This window comes from Marmota marmota, unplaced genomic scaffold (assembly GCF_001458135.2).
Source record: "Marmota marmota marmota unplaced genomic scaffold, marMar, whole genome shotgun sequence".
Classification (NCBI taxonomy): Eukaryota; Metazoa; Chordata; class Mammalia; order Rodentia; family Sciuridae; genus Marmota; species Marmota marmota.
In genome coordinates, this window is record NW_025999862.1 from 3608057 (window position 1) to 3624587 (window position 16531).

The window sequence follows — 16531 nt, forward strand, 5'->3', positions numbered from 1 at the left end:
GTGGAGGGCAAGGGGGCTGTGGGGGGCAGGGGGGGAGCTGGGAGACCAGGCAGGAAGCTGTTGAATAATAATCCAGGTGACGGAGGCAGGCAGCTCAGATCAGTTCATGGTGGAAACACCTTCATTCATTCCCCTATTTGCTAAGTATAGATGTTATTCTGGCATTTGGGAGAAGGAAAAAAAAATCGGGTAAATGAGCCTCCCCTGGCAAGAGTTTGAATCATAAGCACCTGAATCCATGAACTCCGTGCTGTGTTTTGAGGTCATGAGGCTTTGAAAAAATATCAGAGATCAGAAAGGCGATGGGAATTTGGGGTAAAAATGGGAGTTCATAACCCACTTGAGTCAAATGTATGAAAGATGATATATCATGAGCTTTGTAATGTTTTGAACAACCAATAAAAAAAAAAAGGCGATGGGAGGTGGGGCAGGATGTCATGTTAAACGGGCATCAGGATGGACCTGTGAGGGTGGATCTGAGCCACCAGGAGGACGGGATGAGTGACCTCTGGGGGTAAACATTCCAGGCAGAAGGTGGAAACCTCGCGGAGCAGTCAGTGCCCCCGTAACGCCTGGGACACCGGGGTGGGGACTGCCGGTTCCCACGGTGGGGGCTACATAAATTTGAGGCCACAGTCCATCGTCCTTGCCTTGTCCCAAAGCTTGGACTCATCCAGCGGAGAAGGAGCCACAGGTCGCCAGGTACCAAGGCCATTTCTGGTCAATGAAAAGGAAATGAATAAGTAGGAATAATCACGTGCTCAAAGCCCGAGCTCCGTGGTAGTCAGAGGAGGTCAGTGTCACAGGACAAGGAGGGAGGACACTAACATCATCTGGTCCAGGAGAACCTAACCCATGACCACAGACCACGGGCAGAAACCACAAGGTTCCTGAACTCATGTGGGGACAAAAACGACACAAGCACAAAGGTAGGCAGCAAGCACACTTCGCCGGGACCCCAGCAGCGCCCGGGGCTTTGTCACCAACAGAAATCATAGATACTTGTGGGCTGGGGGTGTAGCTCCGTGGTGGAGCACGCGCCTAGCATGTTCAAGGCCCTGGGTTTGATCCTCAGAACCACACAAAAAGGAGAGAGAGAGAGAGAGAGAGAGATTGAGATTCTTGTGTTGTTACAGAAATCACTACTTCAAAATTACCATAGGTTCCAGATCTGCCGCTAGAACTTGTTGTTTAGTGTGTTAATAAAAAAGTGCATATATTACAATGTCCCAAATTTATTTTATGTTTTGATACTGTACTTCAGTATGACTGATGCTCTTTGTAATCCTGGGTATTATAATTTATTCATTTAAAAAATCTCATTCTAGCGAGGCACAGTGTCACACACCTGTGATCCCAGCAACTTGGGAGGAGGCAGGAGGATCCAAGTCTGAAGCCATCCTCAACAACTTAGGGAGACCCTGTCTCAACATTAAAAAATAAAAATAAAAACGTTTTTAAAAGGGATGGGGATGTGGCTCAGTAAAGTGGCCTTGTGTTCCATCCCCAGTACCCCACCCCCAAATCTTATTCTAAGGAGGGGTCCTTGGGCTCCACTGGACAGCAACAGGCCCAGAACACAAAGAGACCCACTAATCTAGTCTCACCTCCTCCTTCTAGTGAGGGGAAAACCAAGACCTTAGGTCACACTACATATTGGGGGACTCGAGGAGGGCAGCCATGCCTGTGTTGAATGGTGCCCTTTGGATCCTTTGACCTTGGAGAGATGAGCAGCTCACCTTCCTTGGTCAGGGCTCTAGACCCCTGTGGCTTCTGCACACCAGGCCCCAGGACCCTCCTACAGTGTTGTACAGGTCCTGGGAACAGGGGACTTCACAACCCAGGAGCACACAGCTGGACCAACCAGGGCTGAAATCCAGCTCTGCCTTTCCCAAGCTGGCTGTCTCTCCATTTTCCAAGCCTGTCACCTAATGTGGAAATAAATAATCCCCATCAAAGACCAGTGGGTGGTGGGCCCTGCACCCCACCAGGCACAGGGCTCCCAAACAGCAGCTGCAATCCCCACAGTCCCCCAGAGAGAGACCGGAGTTGAGTAGGTCCGCAGGTGGCATCTCCTGGGAACTTTGAGAGGAAGGAGGAGCTGCAGCCTGAGATGGGAGGAAAGGCCCAAGAGAGACCCTGCAGGGCTGGCTCATGGCCAGAGTGAGCCCGGGAGGCTCAGGAGGCAGTGGGAGGAGGCTGGCCAGTGCAGAGGCCTCGAGTGCCAAGTTTAAAAGTTTGGGCTTGTGCTGTCCAATATGTGGCTCTTTAAGTTTAAATTAATTTTTTTTTAAAGAGAGAGAGAGAGAGAGAGAGAGAAGAGAGAATTTTAATATTTATTTATTTTAGTTCTTGGCGGACACAACATCTTTGTTTGTATGTGGTGCTGAGGATCGAACCCGGGCCACACGCATGCCCTGCGAGCACGCTACCGCTTGAGCCACATCCCCCAATCCCTTAAATTAAAATTTGAAATTCAGTTCCCCAGTCACGCTGGCCACACGTGGTTAGTGGTTACGGAACAGAACGGCGCCTACCTAGGACATCTCCATGTGGCTGTGAGAATCTCCAGCTCCACTCTCTGCAGATCTGGCATAACTCCAACACCCATGGACATTGTCAGTAGCGTGTGGACCTGGGCAGAGGAATGGAGAAGGGGACAGGTGGGACAGGAGGGCGCTCACTACTCGCTCTGTGCTCTGCCCACAGGTACATGGCCATCGTCCATCCCTTTCAGCCACGGCTCTCGGCCCCCAGCACCAAGGCAGTTATCGCGGGCATCTGGCTGGTGGCCCTGGCCCTCGCCTTCCCCCAGTGCTTCTATTCCACCATCACCGTGGACCAGGGCGCCACCAAGTGCGTGGTGGCCTGGCCTGAAGACAGCAGGGACAAGTCACTCCTCCAGTAAGGTCTCCCGGGGCAAGGGTACAGAGACACAAGGCATGTGCTCATGTGTGCATTCCCGGCCGTGTGTGTAGTGTGTGCTCGTGGGCGTGCATGGGATCTGGGAGTCCGAACGGGATTATGTGAGCACGTGTTTATACTAAGGATCCTCAGCAATGGGCTCGCTCCCCTATAAACCCGGCCTAAGTTGAAGATATCTTGTGCACCTAACCTCCTGCACATCCTAGGTCAGCCACAAAGCACCTTGTAGAGTGTCACCTGTCACTCCTCGTCATTACAGAATTAACTGGGCACTGTGTCTCGCTGTTACTATTCAGCATTCTGAGAGAGATCATGTCACAAATCACTAGCCCAGGAAAAAATCTGAGTTCAAACTTCATAGTTCCATTTCTAGCAAATGACTATAACCTCAGCATCATCATAAAGTCAAGACAATCATTTAATCAAAACACATGACAGAGTCGGGTGCAGTGGCACATGCCTGTAATCCCAGTGGCTCAGGAGGCTAGGGCAGAAGAATCACGAGTTCAAAGTCAAACTCAGCAAAGGGTGAGGTGCTAAGCAACTCAGTGAGACCCTGTCTCTAAATAAATACATAATAGAACTAGGATGTGGCTCAGTGGTCAGGTGCCCCCGAGTTCAGTCCCCGGTACCCCCCTCCAAAAAAAATACACATGTTGGGGGCCATCTGTACAAAAGTAACATTAACTTCCAGGCCTGTTCTAAGCACCTTTTTTTTCCCCATACTGCAGCTTGAGTGGGGGCACTTTACCACTGAACAACATCCCCAGTCTTTTTTTATTTTGAGTCAGGGTTTCTCTCAGTTGCCCCGAAACTGAGGCACTGAAAACCCAAATAACATGCCCAAGACCACACAACTAGGACGTGGTGAGACAAGGACTCAAACAGGCCACCCTGCCACCTAAGATGTGTATGTCCTGAAATAAGTACAATGTGTGTATACATATGGCAAGTGGGGCTCGACACATCACGTGTTTTGGGGGTGTCTGGTGTCTGCTTCATGCCGAGGTGGGCATCCTGGGCTGGGAAAGGGGAGGAGGAGAGGGAAGAGAAACCCAAGCATGGCCTGGCTGCTGCGTGACCCTGGCTAGGTCCTTTGCCAGTTCTGGGCCTGTTTCCCAGGGTTCTCACAATGTGGCTTTGTGATCCCCAAGCCTGGCATCATTGGTTAGTAGAGGAGAGGAGTCAACGGAAACTTTGGAGTTAGTAGCCAGGCCAGTGTCTTGGCCTATTTCTTCCCTCCTGGCTAGACGACTCTCTAGTCACTTAACCTCTCTGAACCTTCGTCTTCTCTCTAAAATGGGGATTAGTAATAGGAGATCATGTCCTCGAAGCCCTTAGCACTGTGCCTGGCACAGAACTCATGCCCAGTATGTGGTAGATTAAAGAAGGGACAAACAAAGGCACATTAGGTAGCATATCTAGTCCAGTGAAGTCCCAGCTGCCCCAGGCTTGCAGATGTGTGCACTCTTAGCTGATGGCTTCCTGGTAACCATGGCAACACAGTCCCCATCCTGGTCTCCTTTAACACTCCTTCTCCAATACCCACCCCTCCCTGGGCCCCAACTCTCCTGAGCATCTTCCAGAAGAGGGTCATTCCATGCCATAGAAGACACCATCCCAATAATAAGGTTGCTACTGGGGACTAGTGGTCTTGAGGGCAGGCCCCGCCTAGGGTCTCTTTGCCTCTGCCCTGCACCCCACTGGTCCCTGAAGTTTGCATCCATGGAGGGGAAGGAGAGGGGTAGAGAGCAGAGTATTTTGGAACTGGCCACTGGGGGCAGTGTTTCTCCACTTGAATGGGGACTTTCTCCTTGAAAGGGGAGCCAGTAAGAATTGAGGGGACCCTGCTCCCACCCTCTGTGCATGGTGAATTCCAGCCCCCATCCAGGCATCAGGGAAAAGTAAGAGCACAGGGGTGGGCTGGAAAAGGGGTACTTTGGTGTTACTGGAATTTTGATGGGATTTTCAGGAAGGCTGATTCTGGGTGAGAATACGGGGTTGGGGGGAGCCGCTGATGTAGATTGAGATTGGGGCTCTATCCTCACAGGCTCACACCTGGGTGAGTGTAGGAATCAGATGAAGTTACAGATGCTGCCTCCAGGAAATACACATTTACCCCTAAAATTCAGATACAAGAAGGACAGGGGGTAAAGGGGGGGGGACTCCTTGGTTTGGGCAGATTCTAGAAGGTGTCCTCAACACTCCGCAGTGCTCCCTTCTTCATGGGAACCTAGCCCAGGGTGAATTCCTATCCTGTACTATGTCTCTGGAAAAGAATAAAATGTTGCTCACACATGGGAAGGACAGAGATTACCTGCTCACTTGACAGATGAGGAAACTGAGGCTGAGGGAGAAACCTGACTTGCCAAGATCATGCTTTCAATTAGAAAAGCATTCTGACTCCTACAGCCTCGGTGAAACGGAGATGGTTTGGGTCTTGATTAAGTCTTGATTCCAATGAAACATACTTTCTGCACTTCTCTGAGACTCTGTGTCCCCATCTGGACACTGAGGCAAGGTGGCCCTGTTGGTTCTCAGGGTCCTTCTAGCTTAGACACTCTGTAGGGTGACAGAAACCCGGCACAGGCTGCTCCTTCTCCCTTCCTACCTGCTCAGTGATGGGGCTCTTACACTCAGGTCCTACAAGGGAATCAGGACACCTAGGTGTCTCCATACCTTTTGTGATTGACACGTTTGTCAAAGGAAAGCAAGTGAAATTCTAAACACGATGCTTTAGAAGAGATTTGTCAGAGCCACCTTCTCCCTCCCCCAGGCTGGTGGAGCCTCCTACATGAGGCCCTGCATGGCTGGCACATGCTGGGTGCAGGCAGGGCTTGGGATCCTCTCAGCTTTTCTAGTAAGAAAGGGAAAAGGCACTTGGCAGAACGGGGGGGTCTAAGGCTTGGGATGCTCCAAGAAGCCCCTCTGCAGCCCTGCCTGGGGGTCAGCCCTCAGCCTGCAGGGACACACAGCTCCTTGACACTGTCTCTCTTTCCCAAAGGAAATGAAAAGTCAGCACAATCTGGGGGTCTTTCTGGGGCCTGGGTAGGTAGCCATGCAATGGTGTTCTGGGCCACTTGCTCAAAGGTGGGCACAGGGGTGTTTGCTGACACAAGCATTGTGCCCAACCTAAGGCTGGTGAGCAGGAAGCAGATGATGCGATGGTGTGTGACTTGATAGGGATGTGGGGATAGGGTGGCACCTTCTTAACGCCAGCCGTCCTCTACATCCACTTGGACGTAGGGTAGATACATGGTCTAACAAATATGGACACGTGCATAAACGCATCCCCACACACATGGACATACACATACAAACCTACACATGCACTTCAGGAAGAAACTATACCAAATTGGTGTGTTTTATTTTGTTTTGTTTCGAAGTTGGGGATTGAACCCAGGGGCACTCAATCCCTGAGCCACATCCCCTGCCCTTTTTATTTTTTGTTTTGAGACAGGGTCTCGTTAAGTTGCTTAAGGCCTCGCTAAGTTGCTGAGGCTGGCCTTGAACTTGCGTTCCTCCTGTTTCAGCTTCCCAAGTGGCTGGGATTATAGGTGTGTGCCACCGCACCCCGCCCAAAGTGTTAATAGTGATGGGAGTGAGACAAGTAATTTTGCTCTCTCCTTCCGGCCTAATAGTGTTTTACATTTTAAACAAATTGTTAACTTTTTTTTGTAAGCACTTGTCTTTCACATAAAGCTTGTGGGGCTAAATGCTGGTGACCCTTTTGCAGGAGAAGCCCTCTTTTGGCCCAGGTGCTAGCCAAGGTTGCATTTATTTTTCTTTAAATCAAACCAGGGTTGGGGGGCAACAGGTGTTACAGGGTGAGGACCACAGAGTCCCCCGAATGAGCACCGGCAGACATGGGAGTCACTACCGGCCACTGACTGTCCAAACTCCTGGCTTCCACTCCAGGTACCACCTGGTGGTGATCGCCCTCATCTACCTCCTGCCCCTCCTGGTGATGTTCATTGCCTACAGCATCATTGGCCTCACACTCTGGAGGCGCGCTGTCCCACGACACCAGGTCCATGGTGCCAACCTGCGCCACCTGCAGGCCAAGAAGAAGGTAGGCGCCAGGGGCGGGATGTGGCCACCTCTAGGAGTCACCCTGGCCATCTCAGAACCCTCAGAACCAGCCAATGAGGGCCTAGGACCCTGCCATGGCAAGTCTGGGGAGGGAGAGAGCATCCTTTGTCCCTGGCAGGTGGATTGGCCTTTAGTCTTTGGGCAAATACAAACTGGAGGGAACTTCTGGAAGGTTAGGGAGATCAGGAAGTCCTGAAGCCCACAGAATTTCAGATCCCTCCAAGAATCTCAGAATAACAGAATCCTAACATGTTAGAATTTTGAATAATTGGAATGTTGATTTTCAGACAAGCCCTGGAAGTACACAGGGAGGTGCCTTGGACTCTCAGAGAATCCCTAAAGGCTGAAACTGCAGACCTAGAGATCAAGAAACTGGATGGCAGTGTGGCTTCTGATTAGAGAGCTGCCATCATGCCCCTTCTCCCTGCAACCCGCGAGGTGTTGGTCTCCACCTGCCTACCCTAGCTGGCCTCATCCCTCTTGGGCAGTGCAGGGGTGTGCCTGCAGAGGCCAGGTGTTGGGGGTTGGTGGCAAGGGACCTGGTCCCCAAGCAGAGGTGGCAGTCTCTGGGTGGAGCTCAGTGACAGACACAGATCCCAGGGAAACAGTAGCCTGGGACCTCAGAGCTGGTACAGCCCCCATCAAGGGTGGGCTTAGGAGTGAGCTTCTCCTCTCCAAGCAGGAGAGGCCACTGAGGTCACTGTTGGGCTGGCTTCTAGGAGTATGGCTTTAAAGGCAGGACAGCAGTTGAGCAGAAGAGTGCAGACCCTGAGGTGGGGGTTCAGGAGATCTGGGCTGCAGCTCCAGGTGGAGGCAGAAGAGAGAGGTCGGTCTGATCACGGAGGGCCTCCCCTGATGCCCTAGGAGGGTTAGCGCTTGGGACTCAGGGGCTGAGGAGTGACCTGATGCTCTTCTGGAGCAGTTTGTGAAGACCATGGTGCTGGTGGTGGTGACATTTGCCATCTGCTGGCTGCCCTACCACCTCTACTTCATCCTGGGCAACTTCCGGGAGGACATCTACTGCCACAAGTTCATCCAGCAGGTGTACCTGGCGCTCTTCTGGCTGGCCATGAGCTCCACCATGTACAACCCCATCATCTACTGCAGCCTCAACCACAGGTGAGCACCACAGGACCAGGTCCTTTCCGCTCCCAGGCCAGGGACAGCCCCTTCGGGTCCCCTGCACAAGTGAACCTCACCTTGTCCCTGCCTGAGTCCCTCCCTTCCCACCCAGGTGGGATGTCATCCTCCAGGTCCCCCTAGATAGAGTTCCAACTCCTCCCCAGAGTCTTGCCCCATCACACACGCAGACCTGAGCTCCCATGTGCTCAAGGACTTAGTGGCCCACGGTGTGCTGTTGAGCATCTGGCAAATGGGAAGGATCAAGTCAGCCCTGCAGACTGGACAAGTGTTCCAGGCAGAAGGAACAACTGAAGTATGGCCCTGGGGTCAAGGTCAGGACTTGGGCTTGTACTTGAACATGGGGAACCACAGGACTCTGAGCAGGGGAGACACGTGCTCCGACATTTTGGAAGACTCAGTCCAGCACTGCACTGGAACTATACCAAAGGGGAGGGGCCAAGGGAAAGGCTTCAGGGAGGCTCTGGCATTGATCCAGCTAAGGATGGTTTCAACTGGGGTGAGATGTGGTCAGGGTCTGGATATTGCCAAAGGAATTTTTTGGGGGGTAGTGGGTATCAGGGATTGAACTCAGGGATACTCAACCAGCCACCTCCCCAGCCCTCTTTTGTATTTCATTTAGAGACAGGTCTCACTGAGTTGCTTAGTGCCTTGTTTTTGCTGAGGCTGGCTTTGAACTCGTGATCCTCCCGAGCTGCTGGGATCTTAGGTGTGCGCCAGAGCGCCAGGCTGCCAATGGAGTTTGATGGACAGGAGGTCACCAGTGAGAAGAAGTCAAAGATGACTCTCAGCAAGTTCTTGGCCTGGGTGGTCAGAAGTTTAGAGCTATCAGGAGTGAGCTGGGAAGACTGCAGGGGGAGGGTAGGGGGGAGGGTAAGGGAGGACGGTTGGGAGCTGGGTTGGGTGTGGGTGTAAATCAGAGGCCACCAGGCTTGCAAATAGGCACTTGTCAGGCCATACCATGGAGCTGCACGAAGAGGATCCCAAGCGAGGCAGGCTCTTCCAGAACAGGGAGCCCTGCAGCTCAGGAAGGGACGGTGTAGTTCCGCGCTCTCGCACAGCTTGCACAGGGTCCCCTTATTTCTGCCCTAAGCCTCCAGTTTATTTTCTGCCAACCCGTTTCCACTCACCAATCTGCTTCCTCTGAGCTCCACTTTAAGCTTGAAACTTCAGTGCTGCTGCAGGGGAGAGTCATTTTTTAAGCTTATGGACCCAAACTTGGTACCTGTGAATTTTCCTTCATAGGAGCCCACAGGGAGGGCACCCCTAGTCCACCAGCATGGCCAGAGCCCCAATTTCTTAAACCCTTCTTTGAATACTACTTTAGAAGCCAGTTATAAGACAAGCAAGAAAATCCATTATTCTTTTATTCTGTTTCTTTTCATTTGTAATAACAAATGGTCTAAGTCAGCTTCCTCACCCACTTCAATCATTAAACTCCAGAATACTTCTAGCTGTTTCCTAAAATCAAATCCATTGAAGAATGCATCTCTTGTCAGGGGTAGTACTGCCCACCTATAATCCCAGCAACTAGGGAGGCTGAGGCAGGAAGAGTGAAGGTTCAAAGCCAGGCTGGGAAACTCAGCCAGTTTCTGCCTCAAAGTGTAAAAAGAGCTGGGGGTGTACCTCAGTGGTAAGGTGTCCCTGGGTTCAATCCCTAGTGCTCCCCCTCCAAAAAGATGCATCTCTTAAGAACCCCTGAGCGATGGGAATGGTGGGCTCTTCAGAGGCAGCAACTTTCCCCCAGACAGTCACCTGGAGCTGGAGAAGTCACGCGACAGCCCCTGTACCCCAACTCCCTTGCTGAAGCTGACCCTCCGTTCCCCAGGTTCCGCTCTGGATTCCGCCTTGCTTTCCGGTGCTGCCCGTGGGTCACTCCAACCGAGGAAGATAAACTAGAGCTGACTCCCACTCCATCCCTTTCCATGAGGGTCAAGAGGTGTCACACGAAAGAGATTTTGCTCATGGCCGGGGACATAGCCCCTTCTGAAGTTCCCAGTGGGAAGGCTGGGTGGAGGTCCCCAAGAGGGGAAGCCTGCTGAACTCTGGATCCAGGGCCAGGTGTCACCCCCTTGGGGAAACAGCCAATCAAGAAGCCCAGACCTGAAAATTGGACTCATGCCCCACCCTTCAGTACACCAATGGAAGAAAACAGAGGATGCTGACATGCTGTCACCTACCTCAGAGCACTCCAGGGGTCCCATGACGGTTACTGAAGAGAGTGTGAGGCAGGAGCTACAAGCTCAGATGTCCTTCTGGGACATACCACACAATTAGCAAATGAATCCAGTATAAAACCTGCAATGTGAGGATCAAAGGCGACTGACTAGCAGCCTCAGTGTTGGAGTACTAGGGAAAGGTGCAGACTGTGACCACCTGGCGGGGACAAGCATCCAAAAGGCATGGCAGCTGCTTTGGACAACTATCATGGGATGTGATGGGAGCCCACTGTGGGTACGTCTTTCAAGAAAAGCTGGAAATCCAAATTTGCATGTGAAACTTCTAGATGTGTTAAATTTGGATCACCCCAGCGTTTATAAACGTTGGGTAAGGAAACAAAACTCATCTGTGGGCAGCACACGACCATGACCCTGATTTGTTGCGAGGCTAATGACATAGGAAAGAAATCTTATTTTTGCAAAGCCATTAGCTATAAGTGGACCCAGGGCTTGCTTCTCTGCCTCAGAATCAAAAGAACTTAGACACAACCCAGAGAAGAAGGTGGTTAAATCAAATGGGACCCCCGCTGAGTTGCTTTGGGCAAGTCACTCTGACCCTCAGCCTCTTCCTCTACCCAATGGCAAAATTACCTGCCAGGGACAGTCACAGAATCAGTGCCTGGTGAAAGGCAGCCCTGATTCTTATCATTACCAAACCAGCTGCTTCACACGAGCACCACCTACAGGTAGGTCAGCCCCCACCATCGCTCTGCGGCAGACATCAACTGTCCCCAGGCACCAGGCCTGGCCCCAGGGGCACCTCTCCCACCTGCTGACTCACCCTCCACGCCCAGTGCCCTCTGGAGAGCCATATCACACTGCAATGTACACCCAAAGTCTAAGTCACCTGTGTGCTCCACATGCCCCAAATAAAGGACTCTGATCTCACCAAACCGTGTGAGCGTGCCGTCGGTCCTGGGCACTTGGACCCCTAGTTGCAGATGGGACATCTCAGCACCCTGGATGCTTTGGCGTGAAATCCACCCAAGGGTGCGGGAGGAATCCACAATGGCAGTCCTGGGGCCTGATAACCACCCCCTGAGGATAGATGGGGGTAGAAGGGTCAGAAAAGGGCCAATTTCCTACACAGATGGGATTCGAGGAGGAAGCACAGCACCCTGCCTCCCTGGCTGCCTCCAGACTCTGGGTGCATCTGAGCAGGGGGCGGAGGGAAGGACCCACAGCCCCTGGAGGCCAAGTACCCCTTTCCTTTGTTCTAACAGGCGTGGAGGACGGGAGACCAGAGACCTCCCTTTTTCCAGCCCTGGAGAAGGGGTGTGGGATGCCGGGACTTGAGGCATTGACAGAGCAGATGCTGGAGACCAGGGGAGAGGCCACTTCTGCGATGGTTTTCAGGGACATGACAGAAGTCCTCATGCCAGACCCAGGCTGGGCGCCAAAGACCGTGATCTTTATTTTAAACTCCTGGCCCACCCAGACAGTCACAAATATCCCCCAGCATCTGGCTTTTGCCACACCCCCAGGTCTCCTCCCCTCTGCCCAGCCACCAAGCATCACTCGGCTTTTTGAATTGGTACAAAGTTTACTAGGTCATACAACATGGCTCACAAAAGCGATGGGAAATTCCAGTGATGGCGCTGCTTGTGGGTCGGTTCCTTTTACCCAAATGGAGACAAGACACTTTCCCACGGGACTTCCCACCTCCCCCCACGAGATCAACAGAATGCAAGACTGTCACAGTGCGGCTAGGACCGGTTCCATGGACACACACACACGTCTAGTGGCATCGACACATCCCCGATGGGACCACCAGGCTGCCACAGTGGGTGGCGGGGACGGGAGAAAGCGGTCACGCTGCGTCCACACTCGCCTTTCAGGCTGGGCCCCGGGCCCGGGGGAAGAGTCCGGCAGTGACTGCTGGTGATAATACACTTCACGCAGGGGAGGCGACCCCGAGGACGGGCTTTGGAGGCCACAGGGCCCGTCTGATGGTGCGACTTTTCATCTGAGCTGGATGGGCGCCCGCGGGAGGAATGGGTGCGGCTACACTTCACACGAGGGGATGCACGACCGGGTGGAGATCGAATCATGCAGAGTGGCAGGGCAGGTGAGGGTCCAGGTGAGAGATGGTCAACAGCACACGCTCTAGGTTGTACCCTACGATAGGTGCCATTCGTTGGATTGCTTTCCTTCCCCGCTGTGGGGGGCGGCTCTGGCGCTGAGGGCTCCCAGTGCGGCTCGCTGAGAGGAACAGGGGGGTCGTCGCTTTGAGAGACAAGTGCTGGACGGGCAGCGGGAGGGGGCCTGTGCCCTTAGCTCATTTCTCCCCGGAGCCTCACACCCACAGCTGTGATGAGAGCAGCCCCCTTGCCACTGCCGTCTTCAGACAGGAGGAAGGACACGTTACACTTTGGTGACAGTTCCTTCACCGTTTGGTGCATGATTCTGGAGAAGCTGGTAAAGAGGAAAATAAAATAAAATAACATCAGGAAAATGTAAGTTGTGGGAAAGGAGAAGAGATGAAGGGACACTGGTCCTCCTGAAATCAGGAAAGCACCCCAAATTAGGTGGGCAGGGGCGGATTAAAGTAGCCACAGCTGACTGAGGAAGGCGCGACACTGCCAATCCTGTTATCACAACTTCCAGAAGGAGGCACAACTGAGAATCCCCAAACGAGCGACTAACAGTTTACGAGGCAGAGGGCATAGGGAACCCCCATCCCAGAGCCTGGGGCTCCTGGGGAACCTGAAGGCCAAAAAGGAGGCTGAGGCCCAGCAGGGACCACTCAGCCAAGCCCACGCTGGCCAAGTGCTGGCTAGTTCAGGAGGCTACCTGGGAATCCCGTCCCAGCGGCCATCCACCCAGCACCTGCAGCCAAGAGAGGCAGCACCCCAGGAAGGGACAGTTTCTAAGTGAGGTGACTCTAGGCATTTGTGTTTTGTGCTGAACATGAAAGACAGGCCAGGCTGAGGATGTTTGGGACAATGGGGTTCTCAGGGGAAGTCCCATTTATTGAGTACCTACTAGGTGCCCCATACTTCATAGACGGGACTTCCAGCCCTGTCAATGGCTATTATGCCACCAGGAAGATGGGACTGAGATAGGAACTGTCAGAGATTAAGCAATGGAGCATGGCATCTGAAAGGTGAAGCCAAGGTCAAATTCAAGTGTACATAGCCACTAAGCCTAGACCACTCCCCGGGTGCTGCCTCTGGTGACAATGAGGGCAGCTAAGGAGGCGGAGAGACAGGTAAGGACGGAGCTCGGCAGATGGCTTCACCCCAGCCACAGGCCTGAGGTAAGCGAGTAATCTCTCTGTGGCGTTGGGTGAGGTGTTTTTGAATAGGGTGACCCTAAGGCCTAGGTGGCCTAGGGTCCCGAGATACTAGGAGCAGCGCTACTCGCACTGGTTAAGGCACCCCCAGTTTAGGCATGGCCACTCTATTCCTAAGAGCCAAGCTTTGGAACACGCAGTGGATCAAAGAGCAGGTCCTTCTCTGGCATGGGATGTCCGACACTTCACCCAAAGTAGGTCACTTCGGACCCCTCCCTGTCCCAGAGTCCAGGGCCAGCACTGCACCTGCCCTTCCAAGTTTGATTTGGCAGGTGAACAAGACAATGGGCCCTGCTCCCTCTTCCATTTCCTCTTCGGACTCACCAAGCACAGCCTCCCAGCCAAGCCGACCCTGGCCAGGCTGAAGGGGCAAGGCCACCCCACCCACACCTCAGCGAGCCCAGGAGAGCAGGGAGGGGGTCACGCCCGCCAGCCACTGTGTCAGGTAAGAGGGTCAAGTAAGTGCCTTCTTCACTTCCCCAGGACCGCAAACCCTAGAGCTGCTCATCACCCGCCCCCCACCCCTGCCCTGTCCCCACACTCACAGTCGCAGGCAGCCATGCCCAGTGAGGAGTTTCTCAGACGGGAACCACACCATGAAACCTGTAATCCTCCAGGGGACCCAGGAACTCGCCACCCAGCGCCCTCTGCCATCCCCCACCAAGCCCCACTCACTGCGGATGCAGCTTGTAGAGCGTCCCATCCACGCCCACCGTCACGTTCAGATGGTCCAGCCCTCTGTTCTCCCGGATCTTGTCCACCACGGCCGCCATGCCCGCCCCGCACAGCTGCGCAGCCCTCTTGGACACCACCCCGCACACGGTCTTGACCAGGATACTGTCGTCGCACGTGCTGTTCAGACCCAGCTGCTGGAGGATGGCCCGGACCTGAAGCAGCGCTAACCGGTCACTGCAGCGAACAAAAAAAGCCAGGTGACTGGTCAAAGCAGGGCCTGCAGCCGGGGACTGACTTTTATTCCTGGGTGATACCCGATGAGCAACTCCCCACAGTCCTATCTGAGAACAGGATGGGGAATGGTGGCCAGAGTGCTCCCCTCCAAGTGTGCACCAAGTGTGCACCGGTCTGGAGAAAGCTATTTGCAATTGTCTGCAATGATAAAGGAACGTTTTGATGAAATTTCTTGTTTATAAATCTTGTGTGTGACTCTGATTTTTTTTTTCCCCTTAGGATGTATTTCTGGGTCAAAGGGCTTTTTTTTTTTTGAGAGAGAGAGAGAGAGAGAGAGAGAGAGAGAGAATCCCTCAATATTTACTTTTTAGTCACTGGCGGACACAACATCTCTGTCGGTACATGGTGCTGAGGACCGAACCCGGGCCGCACACACGCCAGGCGAGCGCGCTACCGCTTAAGCCACATCCCCAGCCCCTCAAAGGGCTTTTGATACCCATTGGCAGATGTCTTTCAGAAAGTTATGTCAGCTCACTCTCCAGCCAATACAATATTTGGCCACAAGTGTCCTCAGAAGAAACAGCACTTTCAAAACTTCTGACCATTTCCTAAGGCAGCCATTGCCACCTGGTTTACTTTGCATTCTTCTCTAGTAAGGAGGAGGACTTACTGTTTGTTTATTGGCCATGACTACCTGATGTGTTCCCAAACTTTTTTTCCTTCTCCTGGTATATTTGTCTTTTTTGTATTAAATTGATAGAGATGACAATGACAATGATGGTGATGATAGACCAGCCAGTCTCTTTTTAAAGGATTTACTCTGTGACATGTTTTCCACACATGACATCGTTTAGTCCTCCACTAGCCACCAAATGTAGGATTATTCCCACTTGAAAGACGAGAAAACTGAGGCTGGGAGAAATGGAGTCTCTCAATCTCACGGTCAAATGGTGGTAGAAAACCATCTCCACTCACCTCTCAATCTGAGAGAGATATTTGGTCTCAAAGATGCCCCTGGTCTTCAGCGGCTCAGAGATCTGCCCTCGGAAGAGGAATCCCTTCTTGGTGAAGTCGATCAAGATGTTGCGGACAATTTCACCCAGGTACATACCACTAATCATCTTCTCATACCTGCCACAGGAGGAAGGGGGCTGCAGTGTCCTTCCCAGGAGCCCTTGCTCTCAGGATCTTTCTGGGTCGCACACCTGCCCTGTGCTCCCCAGCTGAGGCAAAGACCAGGAAGGACCACGGAACCCTCCGCCCTCTCCACATCAGACACCACCCCGCAGCATTCATGCCTCGCTGCTCAGTGGTCACCTCCCTGCTGACCTCCTGCGCTTGCCTGGGTGAATCTCAGCCAGATGCCATGTCCTGGAGGACATGCCCCCCAGACTGGCTCTACCTGCCTATGCCAGGCTCCCTTGCACCTCGCCCTTCTCCTTCTCCACAATGACACAGGCCCACCGCCTAGGAGGGACAGGGAGTGTGCATATTGCTCAGCTCTGAGTCCCCAGGGCACAGCATGGCACCATGCCAGGCACTCAGCTATGTGCTCAGTACAAAGCTGCAGAACAAGCACATGACTGGACGGAGCCTTAAAGGGACAAGAGGACCACGGAGGGAAAAATTCCTCAGTTTTCTGAAAGTTTTGCAAATGGCACAGTGCTGGTCAAGCACACAGCAGAGTGATAAGCCACACAGGTGGGAGAATTCAGCGGCCACAATGCTCGAGGTCACCCTGTTCTTGGGACTTTTAAGTTCCTGCCCTTTCCAGGTTCAAGGGCCTCAAGAAATGACTAGGGATTTAGATGCCTCCATGGCACACACCCAGGCCCAGGATCCCCAAGCCGAGAATCTGGATATTCCAGAATATTTGGGAAGATTTCATGTGGTCCACAGAAAAAAATGTGGAACAGCAGAGAATGGCAGAAAGTGTGGGTATCACCACGGT

At 52.9% G+C, this 16531-nt stretch overlaps 2 protein-coding genes across 4 annotated transcripts in view; one reads left to right on the forward strand and one right to left on the reverse strand.

Annotated features, from left to right (window-relative positions):
- Tacr2 (tachykinin receptor 2) overlaps positions 1-10199 on the forward strand; it is an 11905-nt gene extending 1706 nt beyond the window's left edge. The window contains exons 2-5 of the mRNA XM_015500474.2: positions 2710-2904; positions 6844-6997; positions 7940-8136; positions 9986-10199. Coding sequence (XP_015355960.1) covers positions 2710-2904; positions 6844-6997; positions 7940-8136; positions 9986-10199 — 760 coding nt within the window. The remainder of the gene's footprint in view (positions 1-2709; positions 2905-6843; positions 6998-7939; positions 8137-9985) is intronic.
- A 1567-nt stretch (positions 10200-11766) lies between these two features.
- The window catches only part of Hk1 (hexokinase 1), a 72094-nt gene continuing 67329 nt past the window's right edge, over positions 11767-16531 (reverse strand). For all 3 annotated transcript variants that reach the window (XM_015500551.2, XM_048809755.1, XM_048809762.1), the window contains exons 16-18: positions 15556-15711; positions 14347-14580; positions 11767-12791 (exon numbers count right to left, since the gene is read on the reverse strand). In XM_015500551.2, the coding sequence (XP_015356037.1) occupies positions 12650-12791; positions 14347-14580; positions 15556-15711 (532 nt within the window). In that variant the 3' untranslated portion in view covers positions 11767-12649. The remainder of the gene's footprint in view (positions 12792-14346; positions 14581-15555; positions 15712-16531) is intronic.